Raw genomic sequence first — 17,968 nt, 5'->3', positions numbered from 1 at the left:
CCGAACACGGAAGTAGTTCAAAGAAACTCCCGCGTAGTTCTCATTGTTTTGGACAAGCCATGTGGTTCTGATAGAGATGCAGAGTGTTTACAACTGAATGGCTACGATGTCTAAACTGAAGAGGAAGAAATTATCAGTTGAAGAGAGTAGATCCGAGCAGCACTCGAGGATCAAGAAGTCAAATGACAGTTTGTGCACAGTACAGGACAGTAGCTGCAGCAAAACATCTAACGTTACAGGCAGGTAGGAAGCCTGATACTGCATATAATACTCTCTTTATAATACGATAATATCAAATTATTCTCTAACAGTTGTACTGATATTTTGACATAACTATTTTATATTCAATGCTACAGGGAGAGATGGTGGGAGAGTTCTGAATTAAGTGATGCGGAGAGACTCTGGGCTCTTACCTTGAGAGCTCTTTGCCCAGCTCTACAGTCAGATCAGGAAGAGTCTATTCCACAGCTCCCCCCACCTTCATCCACGGTAATACATCAGGTTATCATGATGAAAGGGGAAGGGGTTCTATGCTTGTATTATCTAGGAGAATAATAAATGGTTTGACATGCAATATGACAGATATTGTAGTATTTATGCAATACAATCTCATACGGTTGTATGACCGTATTTAATACAGCATGAATGATTTGTGAGGTGTTCATTTCTGCACTGTGTCCTGAAATGGATGTTGGATGCAAATAGACACTGTACGGTCTAGAGATGACCTCATACAGTCACATTATGTGGCAAATGCACTGAACACTTCATTCCCTTCACCAAAATAAGATTAGGAGGGATAAATCATTTAAATATTATGCAATATGCAATATCCCATAAGAATTGTCAATTTTGATTTCATGGTGACTTTAAAAGCAGGACCCACCCTCTGAGAGCAAATCTCACATTTTCCTCTGGACATGGGAAAAGTAGGCTTGATGTTATTTTCCATGGAGATGAGAGGATGAACACTACTGAATTGTCCTTTCCAGAATTATCAACAAGGCTGTAGTGTGCTTTCCTGGTCAGCATGTTTATGTAATAAGTGGCATTTTCCATGAAAATGGTACACGTGTCCCATTACTTAAAAACACATAGCAAATAACATGTGAGGCACAAATCCCAAACAATTAAAACCATACAACAATATCAGAATTTAGTCATCTATTTAATTGATTCAGTTTATGGTTTTAAAACCCCATTTTTAATAACTATTTTATTAAACATAATATTTAGCTGTGTCCCTTTATAATTTTATTTCATGGGAAAAAAATTATAAGTATTTTTTTTCAATTGTGTAAATTACTTTTTGGTAACAGGTTTGCAAAGAAATATTAATGATATATTTAGTTTTCTCATATAAAATATATAGTATGTAATTTAATCTCCTAAGGTTGATGATCAACATTGTCTGAAGGTTAATAAGCACCTCCTTTCATTGACGAAAGCCTTTTAAATGTTTTTTTATCTGATGGAATGATGATAAATGATGAAATGTTTAAAAAGGCAAGGGATTTTCTGGAAAAATATGCAAGCAAGTGTTAAAAGTTTTCTGGCATACATTTTTTCCCCATTGATTCTCTGTTATGTCATCATGACAACATACCTTGATCTGACTGTTGTTCAGAGCGATTTACAAAGCCGGTATCCAAGCAGCACCAAATATATGTGTAAATTTAGCTGCTAATGGAAAAGTCTAATTCACAAGTTTGATAATTTGTGTAATACAGAGTGATTTTCTCTCTATTTCCTCAGAAAACTCTTGTACAAAAAGTAAGTGATTGGAAATGGTGCAGTGCAAATGAAGTTGCTGATCCCCCTCCAGATCTCCCAGCTCCATCTTTCCTGACTCACTCACCACCAGTGAATGACTGCAAGAACCCTTCACAACCTCCAGCAGCAAAGACCATGGGGGAATCTGACTCACCAGCACTTGCCGATCAAGAGAATTATACATCCTCACCTGATCAGGAGAGTGTGTCAGTATGTGACATACAAACTGCTCAGCAGTGCCACCTAGAAGACGAAGTGAATTGCGTTGAGGGAAGTGAATTGTCAGACAAACGTGACAAATTTGGCCAAGCAGGGAAAGTCTCAGAAATTCAAGAGCTTACAAGAGGTTCTAAAGCTGGATTGGATGCGGAATCAAGAGCAGGAATAGATGCAAGATCAAGAGCAGGAGGATCTGGAGCAGGATTGGAAGCAGGTTCAAGAGCAGGAATAGATGCAAGATCAAGAGCAGGAGGATCTGGAGCAGGATTGGATACAGGATCAAGAGCAGGAATAGATGCAAGAGCAGGAGGATCTGGAGCAGGATTAGATGCAGGATCAAGAGAAGGAGGATCTGGAGTAGGATTGGATACAGGATCAAGAGCAGGAATAGATACAGGATCAAGAGCAGGAGGATCTGGAGCAGGATTAGATACAGGATCAAGAGCAGGAGGATCTGGAGCAGGGAAGGGTACAAAAACAGGTGCAGGTGCATATGGATCAAGGCTAGGAACAATACCTGGAACAGAAGGATTAGTATCAGTCATGGGTACAAAACAAGGAGCAGGAGCATCTGGATCAGGACAGAGAGCAAAATCTGGAGCAGGAGGTTCTGGAACAGGGCAGTGGGCAATTTCAGGAGTAAGAGGATCTGGATTAGGACTGGGGACAAAATCTGGAGCAGGAGGCTCTGGAACAGGGCAGTTGGCAATTTCAGGAGTAAGAGGATCTGGATTAGGACTGGTAACAAAATCTGGAGCAAGACAGGGAGCAAAATCAGGACTTGAAGGATCTGGGTCAGGGCTTGCAAGAAATTCAGGAGCAGGTGGACCTGGATTGGGGCAAGGAACAAAATCAGGTCCAGAAGGATCTGGAACAGCGTCTGGATCAGGACTGGATTGCTGCCCAATGTGTCTAATACCATTTTCTGAAGGGTGAGTGAACATTTCATATAAATTAGTAAAAAATTCCATTCACCAAAGTTGATTAACTTCACAATGCAGAAAAAGGGTTGACAACACAATCAATGCATTATTCAATGTAATGTTATTACAGTACATTTGCTTCAGCAGCAACCCAAAATGTTGCATGGGTGACTGCCATGAAATGTTCAAGGCATATAACCTTTAATATCCCAACATTCCCCAATTTGACTTAGCTAGAGAAGAACATTGTCGGTGGTTGGTTTTGGCAAATAGTCTTATTGGAAAACCATACGGATAATAATACCTGAAGTTCTTCTTCACTAGTTTTCAGAATTTTCAGATGCCAATTAAACAGGCAAGACTCTCCGAATTCAGGTGTTTTGCAGAACAGCAACACAAACGAAGAAGCAGGGAATGTGATCTGCTGTCATTGTAGAGTTGATCCATGTTCTAGAACACCAGAGACTAGAAGACTGAGATCAGCTTTGGCATTAGAGATGTTAAGCTTGCCCTTTAGGTAAAGCCAGAACATACATGCGCTCACTCTCATGAACCCCTTGGTAAAACTAGGCTGTAAGATGAAGTGTTGGTGGACGGAATCATGCATTCCATCACCTCTTTTTAAATTGCCAAAATAAAATTAGTCATTTGTTGGAGAAAGACATTTTATTTTCCCTAAGTGAATGGATTTGAGTGTTTGCGCCTTGGGTGCTGGTGGAGCATTCCGAGATGGAAATCACAGCCACGGTTATGTAACTCGCTCCTGGATGTGATGTCATCCCTGCAGATGTAGAGCAGAGGATCCAGTTCAGATGGGATTTAAATTTGATGCTTTATGAACACTTGATTCTTTATTTTGATTGATGAACATAGCAACGTTTAACAGCTGTTATTGTTGTTGTACGCAAAGTATTAGACAACACGTAACGTTGAATTGAGACTTAATGATGAGGTGGTAGAGTGATTGTTTTAGATGGTAATACCCTGGTACTTTATGATAAACTAGTCTTTAGATGTAAAAAAATTAGTTATATTATAATATTATAATTAATTGAAATGAGTTGGGTAGTTTAAGAAGAAATACTTTAGGAAAGTTGGCGTCTTGCGATGTGACATGATTTAAACTGCATTTTCCTATTTTATAATTATGCATGCTGAGTTCTTAATTAAAAGACTACATAATATTTGTACTTTTATTTATAAAAATTATAAATATTTCATTAAGAAAGGCATTTTCCATTGAAGGACCATTTACGGTATAAGAAATGGGAGTTAGGACTTAAAATACATACATTTCAGGTTAAATTTTTTAACTTAAAGGGGCTATATGCTTTTTTCTGAAATTTAAACTCGCGACTGACACCTGTGGCCAAAAAACGGAACTGCTCTTCCTTTCTGCTCGCTCTCGTACGTGCACACTTCACAAGTCATCCGCTGCAAAGAAGTCAACATTATGTTTACAGAGGTAAGAACAGTCAAATACATATATTGTTTGAGAAACTAAGTTTGTTTGCTGACTAGCGGTGGTGGCAGAGTGATCTGAAACGTTTAACATGAACGCGCTTGACGTCACATCCGCAGACAACGCGCGAAAAATCCGACCCGACAGAAAATAGGAAAAATAGGATACAGGCTTATAGGTGCACCCACTGTGAGCTGACAAGGTGTCAGTATGCTCATCAGGAGATGTTTGAGTCATACATGGTCAAATAAAAAGGCTATTGTTACGTTTATTTTGGGGAAACAGTTGCATATAGCCCCTTTAAGTTAAAGCATTAAGCTTCAAGCTAAACACTTTTTGTTCACTTTAAAATCTTTAATGTTATTGGTAACATCAAAGTAGATTTAAACACTTTACTAATAAGGTAACACTACTAATAAGGTCTCATTTGTTAACATCAGTTAATGTATTAACTTGGAAATTAGTTTACGGTGTATTAACTAATGTTAACAAATACAACTTTTGGTTAAAATTTTTTATTAGTATATAGAAATTAGAAAGACCTACAGTATATGAATAAATGCTGTAAAAATATGTTTTATTGTAAGTTCATGATACTTACGAATTTAACTTTGTTTTACCTGATTATCCTTGCAGATTCATATACTTTTTAAGCAAAAATCTTGATGTTGATTTTAAAAAATTCACAGGAACTGTTATATAGCCTGTATAACCACATATCAGTTTATAGGCGTCATTTTCACCTTGCTGCCATCTTTAATCAATGCCAACTCTCCAGAAAGGCCGTTTATGAACTTTTCTGCCTGTGAACTTTGGAGCACTTCTCAGAAAAAGGAAACACTATGTAGAAACATGGCAGACTGTGAGTGTACTTAAAGAGAGGAGGAAGAGAAACTCTAAGAAGGACAGTTATTCATCAAAATGGGTCAAAAAGTCACCAGATTCTTGCGAGGTCCGAGAGCAGCGCTCATTCGGCGTGGTGGGCAGCGCTGAACGTCGTAGAACAAGGCAGCGCTTTGTTGGAGGTGCAGGGCTGGCGTGCGCCTCTGCCCGCTCTCTGCCCGCCGTGTGTACATTGGCCAGACTGCAGAGCACAGCAGAACACAGGCGGCCCCGTGAGAGAGACACAATGAGCGCTCTTGTCAAGAGAAGGACAGATAGAGAAAGAGGCAGATATAGAGAGCGAGTTTCCGAGGGCGTCGATACAAGACTGGTGAAGAGATGGAAATCTTGATGGAGGGAATCAAGGGAACTGGTGGGTTGGCACGTGTAGATTCACAGAATGGTTTTGAGGTTTGCTGCTGGGAAGCATCAAGCCGTCTGGGTTGGAAAAGGGATTAGAGAGGAAAGGAAGGAGTCAAAAGGGAAAGGGGATACAAACAAATGAACGCGAGTGGAAACGAGTGTCGTTTTTTGGGGGGAGGAAGGATCTGTCGTTCTGAATCGTACTATTAACGGTCATTGGAAAGTCAAATTTGAGACCTGGTGACCTCGCAGTTTATGTGTGCTTGTTAGCTGGCAGTGTACTATAACAAACTATTCCTCTGTGGTTTATTTTTGTGTGTGCAGTGCACACATCAGTAAACTACTATAAGATTTATTCACTTGTAGTTTTCTGTGTCTGCTACTACAAAATGCCACCAACCGTTCATTAGCATTAAAGGGATAGTTCACCCAAAAATGAAAATTCTGTCGTTTACTCACCCTCAAGTTGTTCCAAACCTGAATGAATTTCATTCTTCTGCTGAACACACACACAAAAAAAAGATATTTTGAATATGGGTAACTAAACAGTTGATGGGCCCCATTGACTTCCATAGTATGAAAAAAAAAAATGCCATGGAAGTCAACTGTTTGGTTACCGACATTCTTCAAAATGTCTTTTTGTGTTCAGCAGAGGAAAGAAACTCATACAGGTTAGGAACAACTTGAGGGTGAGTAAAACATAACAGAATTTAAATTTTTACAATAAGTTTCCATGATTTGTTAAATACTCCCAGTGGTGAAAAACAAGTTTTTAATGTTGTTTATGTCTTTGTGGTGTATATGCTTTACAATATATCAGTCAACACCATTACTGAGTATTTTTTCCTTAAAACTGTGTACCAGTTTATGCCCTCTTTCTATTTGCTCTTCTAAGTTCTAGGCCTTTGTTAATGTTCCCATTAGTGATGCACCGATGTGAAAATTGTGGCCGATACCGATAACCGATATTAATATTGCTGTTATGGCCGATACCGATATTTACAGATGTCGATATATCTCTGTATAGAAAACACATTTTTATGATAATCAAATAAAAATCTATTTTCCAAAACACACATGCATTATATTGCATTGCATATAATGTGTGCTGGTCAACTTGTCTAAAATTAAGAAACCCCTAGAAAACAGTATAAAAAAAAAAAAAACATAGGAACATTGTGTATAGGATAGGCTACTTAATTTATTATTCCAATATCCAAATATGATACTAAAAAATACCACAGGGAAAAGGGCTTCTATTTGTGACGTGCTGTCTTTGCGTTTGAACATTGCACATTTTAAACAGGACACGCATTAACTGAATAAATGTTAGCCAATACAAACATATTTATAGAAAACAGTTGACAATGAATAGACAGGAGTCCAATAATAGCATAACGAATCACTTATTCTAAAAATAATAACAACAAGTAGGCTATAAGACGAATCCGACATATGGGCTGTGTTAACAGTAAAACGTCCGTCATTTAACGAATTTTAAAAACACGGATGGATAATACAAAATGCTTTCTGACATTTTGACAGAAAAAAAAACAAGTAAGAACAAAATTTAAACTTAGCCCGCCAATTTTTCATTTTACAATGATCTTCTCTCTCTGTGTGCGTGCGTCTGTGTTTGTGAGAGAGAGAGCTCGCGCAGCACTGATACAATGGTAGCCTACTTTTTAATCCATAGGCCTAAGTAACGAACGCGCTAGTTTTCATACAAAATAAATATGTAACATAATTAGGTAGGCTACTTTAGTTATTATTAACACAATAACGTAACACATGAAGGCTACGTTTCTCAACACTGAGAATGAATAAATAAACGTCTGTTTCTCCACTCGCGCTTATCATAGTAATCCACAAATCACACGTGCTGTCACTTTTGAGAAAAATCAAATTCGAACGGGTATCAAATATCAAGCAATATATTCAAATATCTAAGAGTCAAAAAACGATCAGTCAAAAATGAAGAGGAAAAAAACATAAGTCGCACTGGACTGCGTTAACAATGTTACAGACGGGACAGTTCTCCGTTACGGACGTGAGCGCTCTGAAAGACTGCTTTAAAACTTTCACAGAGACCTCAAACAGAAAGCACAAAGCCTGTATTTAAATTTAATTTCGTTTTGTATTAATTGTATCTTAATTTTGATCAATGTTTCATCATCCAATTGCTTGGATTTAATAAATAAGAAGTAAATATAGTAGAAAATATTTAATCAGGACATGGAGACGACGGTGCGTGAACCTGGAGTGCGTCTCATAAATGAAACGAAACCTACCTGCCTCAGACCTGAGACATGTATAGAAAGCTTGAAATGTCTATTTTTAAACAGAACAATTCAAAACGAAAGAAAACAGACTGTTCTCTGCTTATGTCATCTGTATGAAATGTGTATTTCTCTCAGGCGCGTTCACTACTGCAAAGATCGCGAGTCAGCATGGTCAACTTCATCTTCAACTTCACACGTCAAATATCGGCCTGTTCACATCGGCCATATTTTGACATCGGAACGATACTGATGTGTAAAAAAATGACCATATCGGCCGATATTATATCGGCGGCCGATATATCGTGCACCACTAGTTCCCATACTTCAAAGTTGCCACAGTTATTGCATACTTTGCATGTGCTGCCCTTTATTTGTACCATTCTGTTTTATTAGTACATTTTTAATTATCTATTTACCTTGTTTATTTGAAATATAATAAAGATATTGTTTTGATAAGTGAGATCTCTGATTGTAACCCTTGAAAACCAAAAAAAGTAGTGCTTGAAGTCCTGGAATTTCATTTTACATTATCTGTGCGAAACCTGCAATGCATTACATAACATCAGCAAATGGGACCTTGTTGTAAAGTGTTACCAAAATGAGTATCTTCAATTGTATTCTGACAGAGTTTTGTCAATGTTAATGTTTTCAACTGTTGGATACCAAGAGAATTGTAAATTATTGAAGTGTTTCCAGAGAAATGTTTTTTGAGTGATATCAGGGGATTGTAAACAGCTTTTCTGTAGTCCAAAACTTACATCAACATGTTTTATTCCCAAATTGTTTTTGAAAGACAGTGAGGGATCAATAACTTATCATGACTCAAAAATCTCATTTTGTTTCCAAAACTGCTCATTGTGCAAGAACAGTCTTGCGTTAGCACCCCCATGTTTGGGTTTACGAACCACAGATTACTGGAACCGGCGTTGCTTTATTTTTAGTTATTGTGTATTGGATCTAATGTGTGTGTACTTTTTTGTGCTGTTCACTATTATTAAAAACTTTGTATGTGTTCTCTGTTCTTTCAGGTTCACCCAAATGGAATGTGATGGTCATCTTGCACAATGTTTATCAGAGATGCATGACGATATTATTTGGTGATGAAAATGAAATTCTATTATTTTTGGATACCTGTGTTTTCCTTAGTAGCTTTATGTTGCATGTGCTTGCAAAATATTACTTGAATATTTTGATTACTGTAACCAGAGGACCTGTTAAGTATTTCTTACAAAATATGATGCATTATGCAATAAAGACAGTGTTCTCTCACAGACCAGTGTTGTTTTTCTTTTTCTTTTTTTTCTTCTCCACACCCAGAAATCATGAGACAAGAAATGTGAAGTCATTACAATGAACATTTACTGATTTACAGTTGTTATCTAAGATGCTTAAGACTTTAACTTCATAAAACCAAAGACATGTTCACATCTCTCTCGCTCTCCCACCCTCAGCCCACAGAAACTCTACTGGAGCTTTCATTTACAATAATTTATAAAACAAACACTTCAAATATAAAAGTATTCCCCTGTAGCACATTGATAAGAGCGTCATTTTGCTTTGGACTCAACATATGGAAAGAACCGTAAAAGAAAGAAAAGCAGAAAACGGTTTGCGACGGCTTTTGTATTTGGCAGGTTGATAAATAACGAAAGTCTCTTGCTTAAAAATGTTTTCAGGGACAGGAACTTGTATTTTATTGCAGCCTCGGGCTCTGAGTTTGAGACTAGCTGTTGGGACACTGGATTCAGAGATCTCTTATAATGGTGCAGAAACAGATTTATTTCTTTCTTTTTGTGAAAATGTTTAAGGGTTAAATTACAGATATTTACAATTATGCTAAACTCATTCCAGTGCAAATATAAACATGAATAAAACCAAAACAAAGGACAATCATAAATCTGACTGTTTCACGTGGATTCTGTACATTAGATTGAGCTGGTGGAAAATTAAGTTGATGAAGATGGTTTATTACTTTGTAATACACCATAGTACCTGTTCTCAAACAGCTTGTAAGAATAATCATCGGTTTACAGGAATGAAAATGACAATTTAAAGTCAAATAATGTCATGTAGGGCCATCGTTGTGTTAAAAACCTGAAAATTTGCACCAGCGATGGCCCTATCAAACTATACTTGAATGCCACTTGTTGGCAGTTAGCATTCACCTGAAGTTCCTGTCATAAACAATCCATTTATCATTCATAAAGAGTGGAAATTTTGTGGCTGTTTCTGTACCAGCTTTTCATTAGAGAGCTGAAAACATGGTGGGGTAATCTGGCTTTGCTCTCTGCCTCGTTATCGTTACGTTCGTCACGCTTGTTATCTCCTGGGCCGCTCTTTGTTCTTAGCCCGTCTGCTAATCTCACTACTGTCTGACACAAAAGCAGCTAATTAATCCTGTTAACATGGCAGCAATTCTTCATACAGGTCTGATTTCTTCAAAGCATTCACATCTAAGAGTGTCGTCTTCACTCTTCAGGAAAAGAAGGAAATAAAAAAACCAAAACTTGGGAGATCAAATGCAACAGAAGATAGAAAACGTATCTAGTTGCTTAATAACACCATACTTTTATCACTGTGAGGGATTAATCAGACAAGCTAGCCTGTGATTGGCTGTTTTTATTCTTTAAAGGGAAATTATGTTTTGAAGTCAAATTGAAAGCCTGGTGCTTTAGTTGTGTTTCCCTAGTGGAAAAGTGAGGAGTGTACGACTATGTTCGGAATAGCATACTAACATGATGCTCTCACTAGCTTTGCAGTATGTATACTGTGCACAGTATGCATGGGATACCCAGATGATCTCCTACATTTGCCAAGACACACACAGCGCAGAATATTGCATCCCAGAATGCAATGCGCACAACTTGACCTTCAATTTCCATCTCTTTTTCTTTTGGCTTATAATTTTGCATTTTGACACAAAATCGATATTAGATTATGAAATAAGTTGCTTATATGCAACATCACAAGATACCATGTGACAGTGTAGCATACTGATGTTTATCGACAATCATTTAACCTACTATTAGTAAAAATAGTGGAATACAGAATATACTACAAGTAGTAGGCTAGAATTCTATTCCGAACATAGCCTGTCATAAAATAGCATTCTGAGCTAATTGTGTCTTATATTGAGTGTTGTAATGGGTTGAATTTGGGCACAGTTCCGCCATGCTTTGAGGTCATCTGAGATTCACATCACTGTTGCACAATTTTACCACCACATCACACCAGAGACGTGATGTACAAACCCCTTGTTTGTGTTCTCTCGCCCTCCACAACATCTCGACAGCACGTTGACAGATCACATGAGTACAACAACACAAAACCCTCTTATCAGAGTGAGGAGCAGCCATTTGAGTAATGTAGTGTGCAGTTGTAAAGAATGCTACTGTAATATTAAACCTAGGCTCATTGGAAAATCATGGCAATGATTTTGGCAATCTGTGGCAATATTTATGCAAAATGATATCTGTTTTCGCGGATTCACGGATCGCGGCAATTTAAAAATGAGTGGCGCTAAAAGCGATTTCAGTTTTATCAGAGACAGATGAATGTGAGTCTGGCAAGGTTTTATTATGTCGGTTGTTCTAAATATCGAGGCAGTACGGGAATGAAATGTCTGGTGAGTGGAGCAAAAAGGTTAATGCTCTGTTGCGTTTGAAAATAACGTAGCACACGCACTAACAACGATAATTTTAGCTTGCTTCTACGCGTCTTTGAGCTCTTTTATCTCGACTTGTGTTTCCAAGGACACTCCACATCCATCGCATACGCAATTCTGTACCAGGTGGGCAAGCAAGTTTACTACATCAGAATAGCCATTTGGAGCTGATTATGTGATGCAAGCGTCAAAATGTATTAGTTTACAAATCATGCACTATGGTAAAAGTGTTTTCAGGTCATAACATAGTATTGTGCAAGGAACTGCTAGAAAATAAGTCTTTATTAATCAATAACCTGCCACTGTAATTATAATTTGTCTGAAATGAATGAAAGTTTTACTGCCACTAGTGTTCATTTCAGCTGGAAACTGTAGTAAAATGTGCATATAGGTATGTTTTTGGAGTTATGCAAAAATGTAAGTAGAGGCAGATTTTTTCAATGAGCCTAGGCTGGTAATATTCAGTGTCTAACCTTCATGTCTTGGTTTCATGTTAAGTATAAAAAAGCAAAACAAAACAACAAAACACCTGCAGCTCACATTTCTCATTGGATGGTGCATTGGAAAATCAACTCCGATCAAACATGGAGTTCAGAGCAGTTTGGAGCATGGTGAATTTTGGATCTTTGAGGCACTTCTTCAAAAAAACACATTTTATCTCCCATTTACTCAGTAAAATCAACACGGGTGGTTAAAAGCATGTGGTTTGAAGCACAGCTACCCACTGTTTAGGAAACCATCATGGTCATGAATTAAAATGTGCCACTTTGCATCATAGAAGGCATCATAAATTCTTCGATTGGCTACCTACACTATAATACAACATTTACCTTTAAACATTATACATTCTTGTTTCGCTTGAGGACGCACCTCATACAAGATTCAAGAGATTTAAAAAAAGAAAAAAAAAGAAAAGTCGAACAGGAAATAAAAAGTGCACATTAAGTTAGAACTGTCATATTCAGCTAGGGTTGATGGGAAATGTAGTCTCTGAAGGACGCAGGCACACATCGATGGAGCTAACTTGAGTCCCAGGCAACAGTGCGCGCACATTCACACTAACATGGGTGTCAAAATTAAAGAGGACGCTGGGAAGCAGGAAGACAATCAACAGCTGAAATATGGGGAATAGTTCTGAGTTTGTTTTCTGAAGTTCCTCCAGTCGTTCTTCTTCCAGTGTAATCCTAAAATAACTCGGGGAGGGTCCAAAACTTGAAGTCTTAGTGTTGCTTTTTGTCTTTAACGCAGTTTGAAGGAAAAGTTCTTCTCTGTGAACACATAGTCTGAGTTAAACTCAGCTGTATAAGTCTCGTGGAGCCGCAGGCAGAGAAACATCGGCCGTATTGTTCTTCCCTCATATGGTTTCTTCAGCGGAGAGCAGCAGAGGATTAATGTACTCAAATCCCTCAAACTCAGACTGGTCTATTCTCTTTATCACATCCCTGAGGAGAGAAACCAACATTATTATTGACCGAGCTACAATTCAACTGTACATGCCCCGCACTTTGGCTTAAAGCAAAGAATGTGGGAAATATATATAAAAAACAATTGAAAGCTAAAGTGCAGAAGGTATAGTTTTTGATCAACTGAATTTCCGATAGGTGCTAAAAAGCATTGCAGGAAGAACTAGTTTCTGGCATCACATCTTTTATTCATTTAGCAGACACTTTTATCTAAAGTGACTTACAAATGAGGAATTCAGCAAAGAGATTTACCCTAAGGAGGCAATAATGCGAGAAGAGCCAACAATACAAAGTTTCAAACATTGTCGAGAAGAGTATTTTGAAGATGTGTCCAATTTGACCTTCTATTTCCAGTGTGATTAAATACAGCTGTGATGTTTAATATTTCTCTTTGTTCAACAATAGATTGAATTGGAAAAAATAGAGCTATTTTCCAACAAAATTAAATTAAAAATGTACAATAAAAGTACTTTCTTGGGGATTATACACTACCATTCAAAAGTTTGGCGTTAGTAAGAGAGAGAGAGAGAGAGAGAGAGAGAGAAAGTAAAGTGACAGTAAAGATATTTATAAAGCTACAAAGATTTCTATTTCAAATAAATACTGTTCTTTTGAAACTTTCTATTTAAGAATGAATCCTGGAAAAATGTATTAATGTTTCCACAAAAAATATTAAGCAGCACAACTGATTTAAACATCTGATGATAATAATAATAATAAATGTTTCTTGAGCACCAAATCAGCATATTAGAATAATTTCTCAACAATCATGTGAAAACTGAAGACTGGATTAATGGCTGCTGAAAATCATAGAAATTAATTACATTTTAAAATACTAGTGCAAAATGCCCGTGCAAAATCAGTTTTTGTGTGTGTTTTTAGTAATTGTTGGTTTGGTGCCTGTGAAAGAGACTGTGAACGCATTGAATTCAGGGAGCAGGCTAGGTTATTACAAATGATGGCCGTGAATAAACTATAATATTCAGAAGTAAACAGTGTAGCTGACTGAGTGTTTATGTATACCTTAACCTTCTAAGTGCTAGTGCAAAATGCCCGTACAAAATCAGTTTTTGAGTGTGTTTTTAGTAATTGTTGGTTTGGTGTGTTTGAGTGCTCATTGTTACAATTACACAGCAAAAGTTCAGTGACATTTTTATTTGTGCATGGTAGAAAGCACAACGTGAACTCTGAGAAAACGCTATGCTTGAGGAAACAGTTTGTGAATAGGCTACTACAAATGATGCCCGTGAAAGAGACTGTGAACACATTGAATAGGATATGTTTAGTTGGTGAATAGCATAGGCTACTATTACACAGTAGCGATAACTTTAAGCGCACCAGAATGAAATATAATATTCAGAAGTAAACAGCATAGCTGACTTACAGATTCAGTTAACATCCACAAATGAATAAGCGTGTCGATTCAGGGAGCAGTGCAAAGTGAATTTATTGCATTTTTGGGGAAAAATAATCAGTTTTTAAGTGTCATGAATTTATTGCATTTTTGGGGAAAAATAATCCGTTTTTATAATAGATCTTTTGAATCTGGATTTGAATTTTTTATGATATTATAACCTAAAGATGCTATGTGAAAGTTTGAAACAGAAAATAGTGGTTTTCATCTTGCCACTGATACAACCCTCTAATGTCAGAATGTTTATTTTTAAACCACAACCTTTTAAAAATGATATATTTAACGATATCTTTAGCATTTCTCATCCAAACAACGTCAAACTTGGCACTGCACTTACTCGTGACCGTAGCGAGACACCTGTCAAGTTTGAAATCCATCGGACTAACGGTTCGAGAGATATGTGGTTAACAGACACACACACAGACAGACACACAGACACACACACAGACAGACAGACAGACAGACGTTTCTGTAATTTATAGATAGATATTAAAAATAGAAAAACAGCTATTTTAAAATGTCATTTAATTTCACAATTATATTATTATTTTTAATCAAATAAATGCAACCTTGGTGAGCATAAGTGACTTCTTTAAAAATATTAAGATCTTACCCTAAACATTTGTGAACCTGGACCACAAAACCAGTCACATGGGTTAATTTTATGAAATTGAGATGTATACATCACATGAAAGATGAATAAATAAGCTTTCCATTGATGTATGGTTTGTTAGGATAAGACAATATTTGGCCGATATACAACTATTTGTAAATCTGGAATCTGAGGGTGCAAAAAAATTGAAACATTGAGAAAATTGCTTTTAAAGTTGTCCATTTATGTTCGTGATTGTGCTGCATCCACTCACAGAAATAAATATTTGATATATTTACGGTAGGAAATTTACTAAATATCTTAATGGAACATGATCTTTACTTAAGGCGAGACACTACAGGTGAATAGGGTAAAATTTTAAAATAATAGATATCACCATGAAACTTCCTCAGTTGATTACTTGCACAAGTATATAAAAAAATGTATTACAAGTTTTAGAAATTTAGAAATGTTTAATTATGCAAATTAGGCATTATCTCATTAAAAATGCACGATTTTGCATATATTTTCGGTAGATAGATCTGAACATATGATAAAGCCAGGTGCAATTTTTTTTCATTTTGTTTACACACAAGATGAAAATAAAAACTCAGAGGGATTTCAGGATATATGCTTTTATTACCTAGGAAATCAAAATATACTGTCCATAGCCTTAAAAAATCGTTTTTTTTTTCATTTTTTATTTATTAAAATGTCACATAAATCAGGCCAGGAATGATTTAATAACAAATCCCTCTGAAAATATCTTCAGAATACTGCTAAGTGTATAACTGGGAAGTTTGGTGTACATAGGTGCTACATAGGCTGAGATGTTTGTACTGGAGAATGACAAAAAACTAATTTTGAGAAAACGGCAGTTAAAGATTTAAATAGCTCTAAATGAGATTTCGTCGTTAGCTTTAATTCCCCTTTGGACATTCACGATTGGTTACTGATAGAAAGGAAATGCCCATATTTGGGTTACATAGCGTTGTGCAGGAGACTCAGAGCTTTACAGCGATACCGGTCATGACAGACTTCAGTAAACAGACGGATCTCGGCGTGTCGCGTTGGAATGATAACTTCTTGGTAAATTCGGGAGAAACTTACTGCCGCAAGTAAACAAAATGTAATAAAATAAACATCTTAATGTATATTTTCAACGTTTTCTTTATAGCAGCTTGAAAGAACACATATTGAAGGAGTAAACTAGCCCAAAATCTCAAAACTGACCACTGCATGAAAAATCGATGTTTTTGCCTGCCGTGTCTCGCCTTAATATCCTAATGATTTTTGGCATAAAAGAAAAATCGATAATTTTGACCCATACAATGTATTGTTGGCTATTGTCACAAATATACCCGTGCGACATGTGACCGGGTTTGTGATCCATGGTCACATTTGAATGGTAGTATATGAAAATATCTGGTATGTTACTAAAAAAAAAAAATCTGATTTTTAAGATTGCATCTATTATTATTGTTCTTTTTTGGATTCTGCAGGGAATATATAAACTTATGAGCACATCTGTAAATGCAACAGAAATAACATCAGCGTCAAGGGGCTGGTTAACCACAAAGGGGGCTTTAACTACAGCAGTGGGCAGACAGAATTACACAAGAGTACAACTGAGAAATTCAGCGGCGTCTTTCTCCTCTTGGCTATTTTCTGCACTGGCAATGATCCTTTACATGTCTAAAGAGATGGTAACATTCTTGCTGAAATCAGACCTCTTGGTTTTCAGAACCTCAGGAATCCATTGATCTATTTTATCAGCCTGTTGAGGATACTACACCGCTGTAATGCTCCACCTCTTCTATGGCGTAATGCTGAGACGATTCAAAACTAGTTTATCACGTTCTGTCAAACACGGTCCACGGAGGGCAATTCTCCTCTCCAACAAGCTCAGCAAGAACTGATATTTCACCAGATCCGGGATCAGCGCCCAATTGTGTTTGTGCTGTGTCTGTTTGAATAAAGTCCCCAGAGGGCCACTTGACTGTATGTGGGTGTGTGTGGGGTCGAAATGCCTCCAGAAAGAGTGAAACCTAAAATAACATGAATGACACCTCTATGCCGTAATATCAGGCTCAGGTTTCAAAGGGAGTGCAGGGGGGAAATGTGCGATGCCACAGAGGAAGAAACACAGAAAGACGGACATTCTGGGCACTGACCAAAATAAACAAGCCTCTTTACTGCACAAATGTTTCTTTAGAAAAGAATTACAAGGTGGAGCTTAAAAGAATTTGCACAAAAGGTACACAGCTTTTTGAACAAAACTCCAAACTGATAACACTTCTAACACAGCTGTTCATTTAAAGCCTGCGCTTTCATTGGGGCTGTGCATTTCTTTTTACATTTTGTTTCAAAACAAGATTATTGTGACAGGAAATGAGAACATTTGGTTAATGAAAGGACATTACTTTGAATGAAAGGTGTGTGTAGATAAAAGACTCATGGTGCACTTACAAATGCACTTATCAAAAGTTTGGGGTCTGTACAATTCTTTTATGTTTATGAAAGAAGTCGCTTCTGCTCACCAAGGCTGCATTTATTTGATCAAAAATACAGTAAAACAGTAATATTGTTAATATTATTACCATTCAAAATATTTGAATATATTTTGAAATGTGATTTATTCCTGTCATGGCAGTTTTACTTCAGTTTGCAGTGTCAGAAACATTTCTTCTTGTTATCAGTGTTGAAAACAGTTGTGCTTCTGTTTCAATCAAATTCTGAAAAGAACAGGATTTGAGTGAAGCACAAATCTTTTGTGGCATTCTAAATGTTTTTACTCTTTTACTTTACGCTCTGAGACACATCCCACTCTGGACGCACATTCCTTTAATCCAAAAGACTAAATCTCTTACAAGGAAGGATTTCACCCCCCACCCCTTTTTTCGTCTGCCAGATCAGTCAAACTAAAAAGGC

At 36.9% G+C, this 17,968-nt stretch overlaps 2 protein-coding genes across 6 annotated transcripts in view; one reads left to right on the top strand and one right to left on the bottom strand.

The window, feature by feature from the left end:
- On the top strand, window positions 1-9,178 carry LOC311066285 (uncharacterized protein). Of its 2 annotated transcripts, XM_084087367.1 has the most exons (5): window positions 1-243; window positions 357-489; window positions 1,756-2,206; window positions 2,270-2,924; window positions 8,933-9,178. In XM_084087367.1, exons 1-5 carry the CDS (start codon window positions 98-100, stop codon window positions 9,003-9,005), a joined length of 1,458 nt encoding a protein of 485 aa, XP_083943493.1. In that variant the 5' UTR covers window positions 1-97; the 3' UTR covers window positions 9,006-9,178. The 2 variants fall into 2 exon arrangements, with proteins under 2 accessions (XP_083943493.1, XP_083943492.1); XM_084087366.1 differs by having other exon boundaries at window positions 1,756-2,924.
- Window positions 9,179-9,245: 67 nt separating this feature from the next.
- The window catches only part of prkcz (protein kinase C, zeta), a 111,739-nt gene continuing 103,016 nt past the window's right edge, over window positions 9,246-17,968 (bottom strand). For all 4 annotated transcript variants that reach the window (XM_084087362.1, XM_084087365.1, XM_084087364.1 and 1 more), the window contains one exon: window positions 9,246-13,010. In XM_084087362.1, the coding sequence (XP_083943488.1) occupies window positions 12,923-13,010 (88 nt within the window). In that variant the 3' untranslated portion in view covers window positions 9,246-12,922. The remainder of the gene's footprint in view (window positions 13,011-17,968) is intronic.

Source organism: Abramis brama, assembly GCF_963993115.1.
Source record: "Abramis brama genome assembly, chromosome: 16".
NCBI lineage: Eukaryota > Metazoa > Chordata > Actinopteri > Cypriniformes > Leuciscidae > Abramis > Abramis brama.
This window is presented reverse-complemented; position numbering and strand designations above follow the sequence as displayed.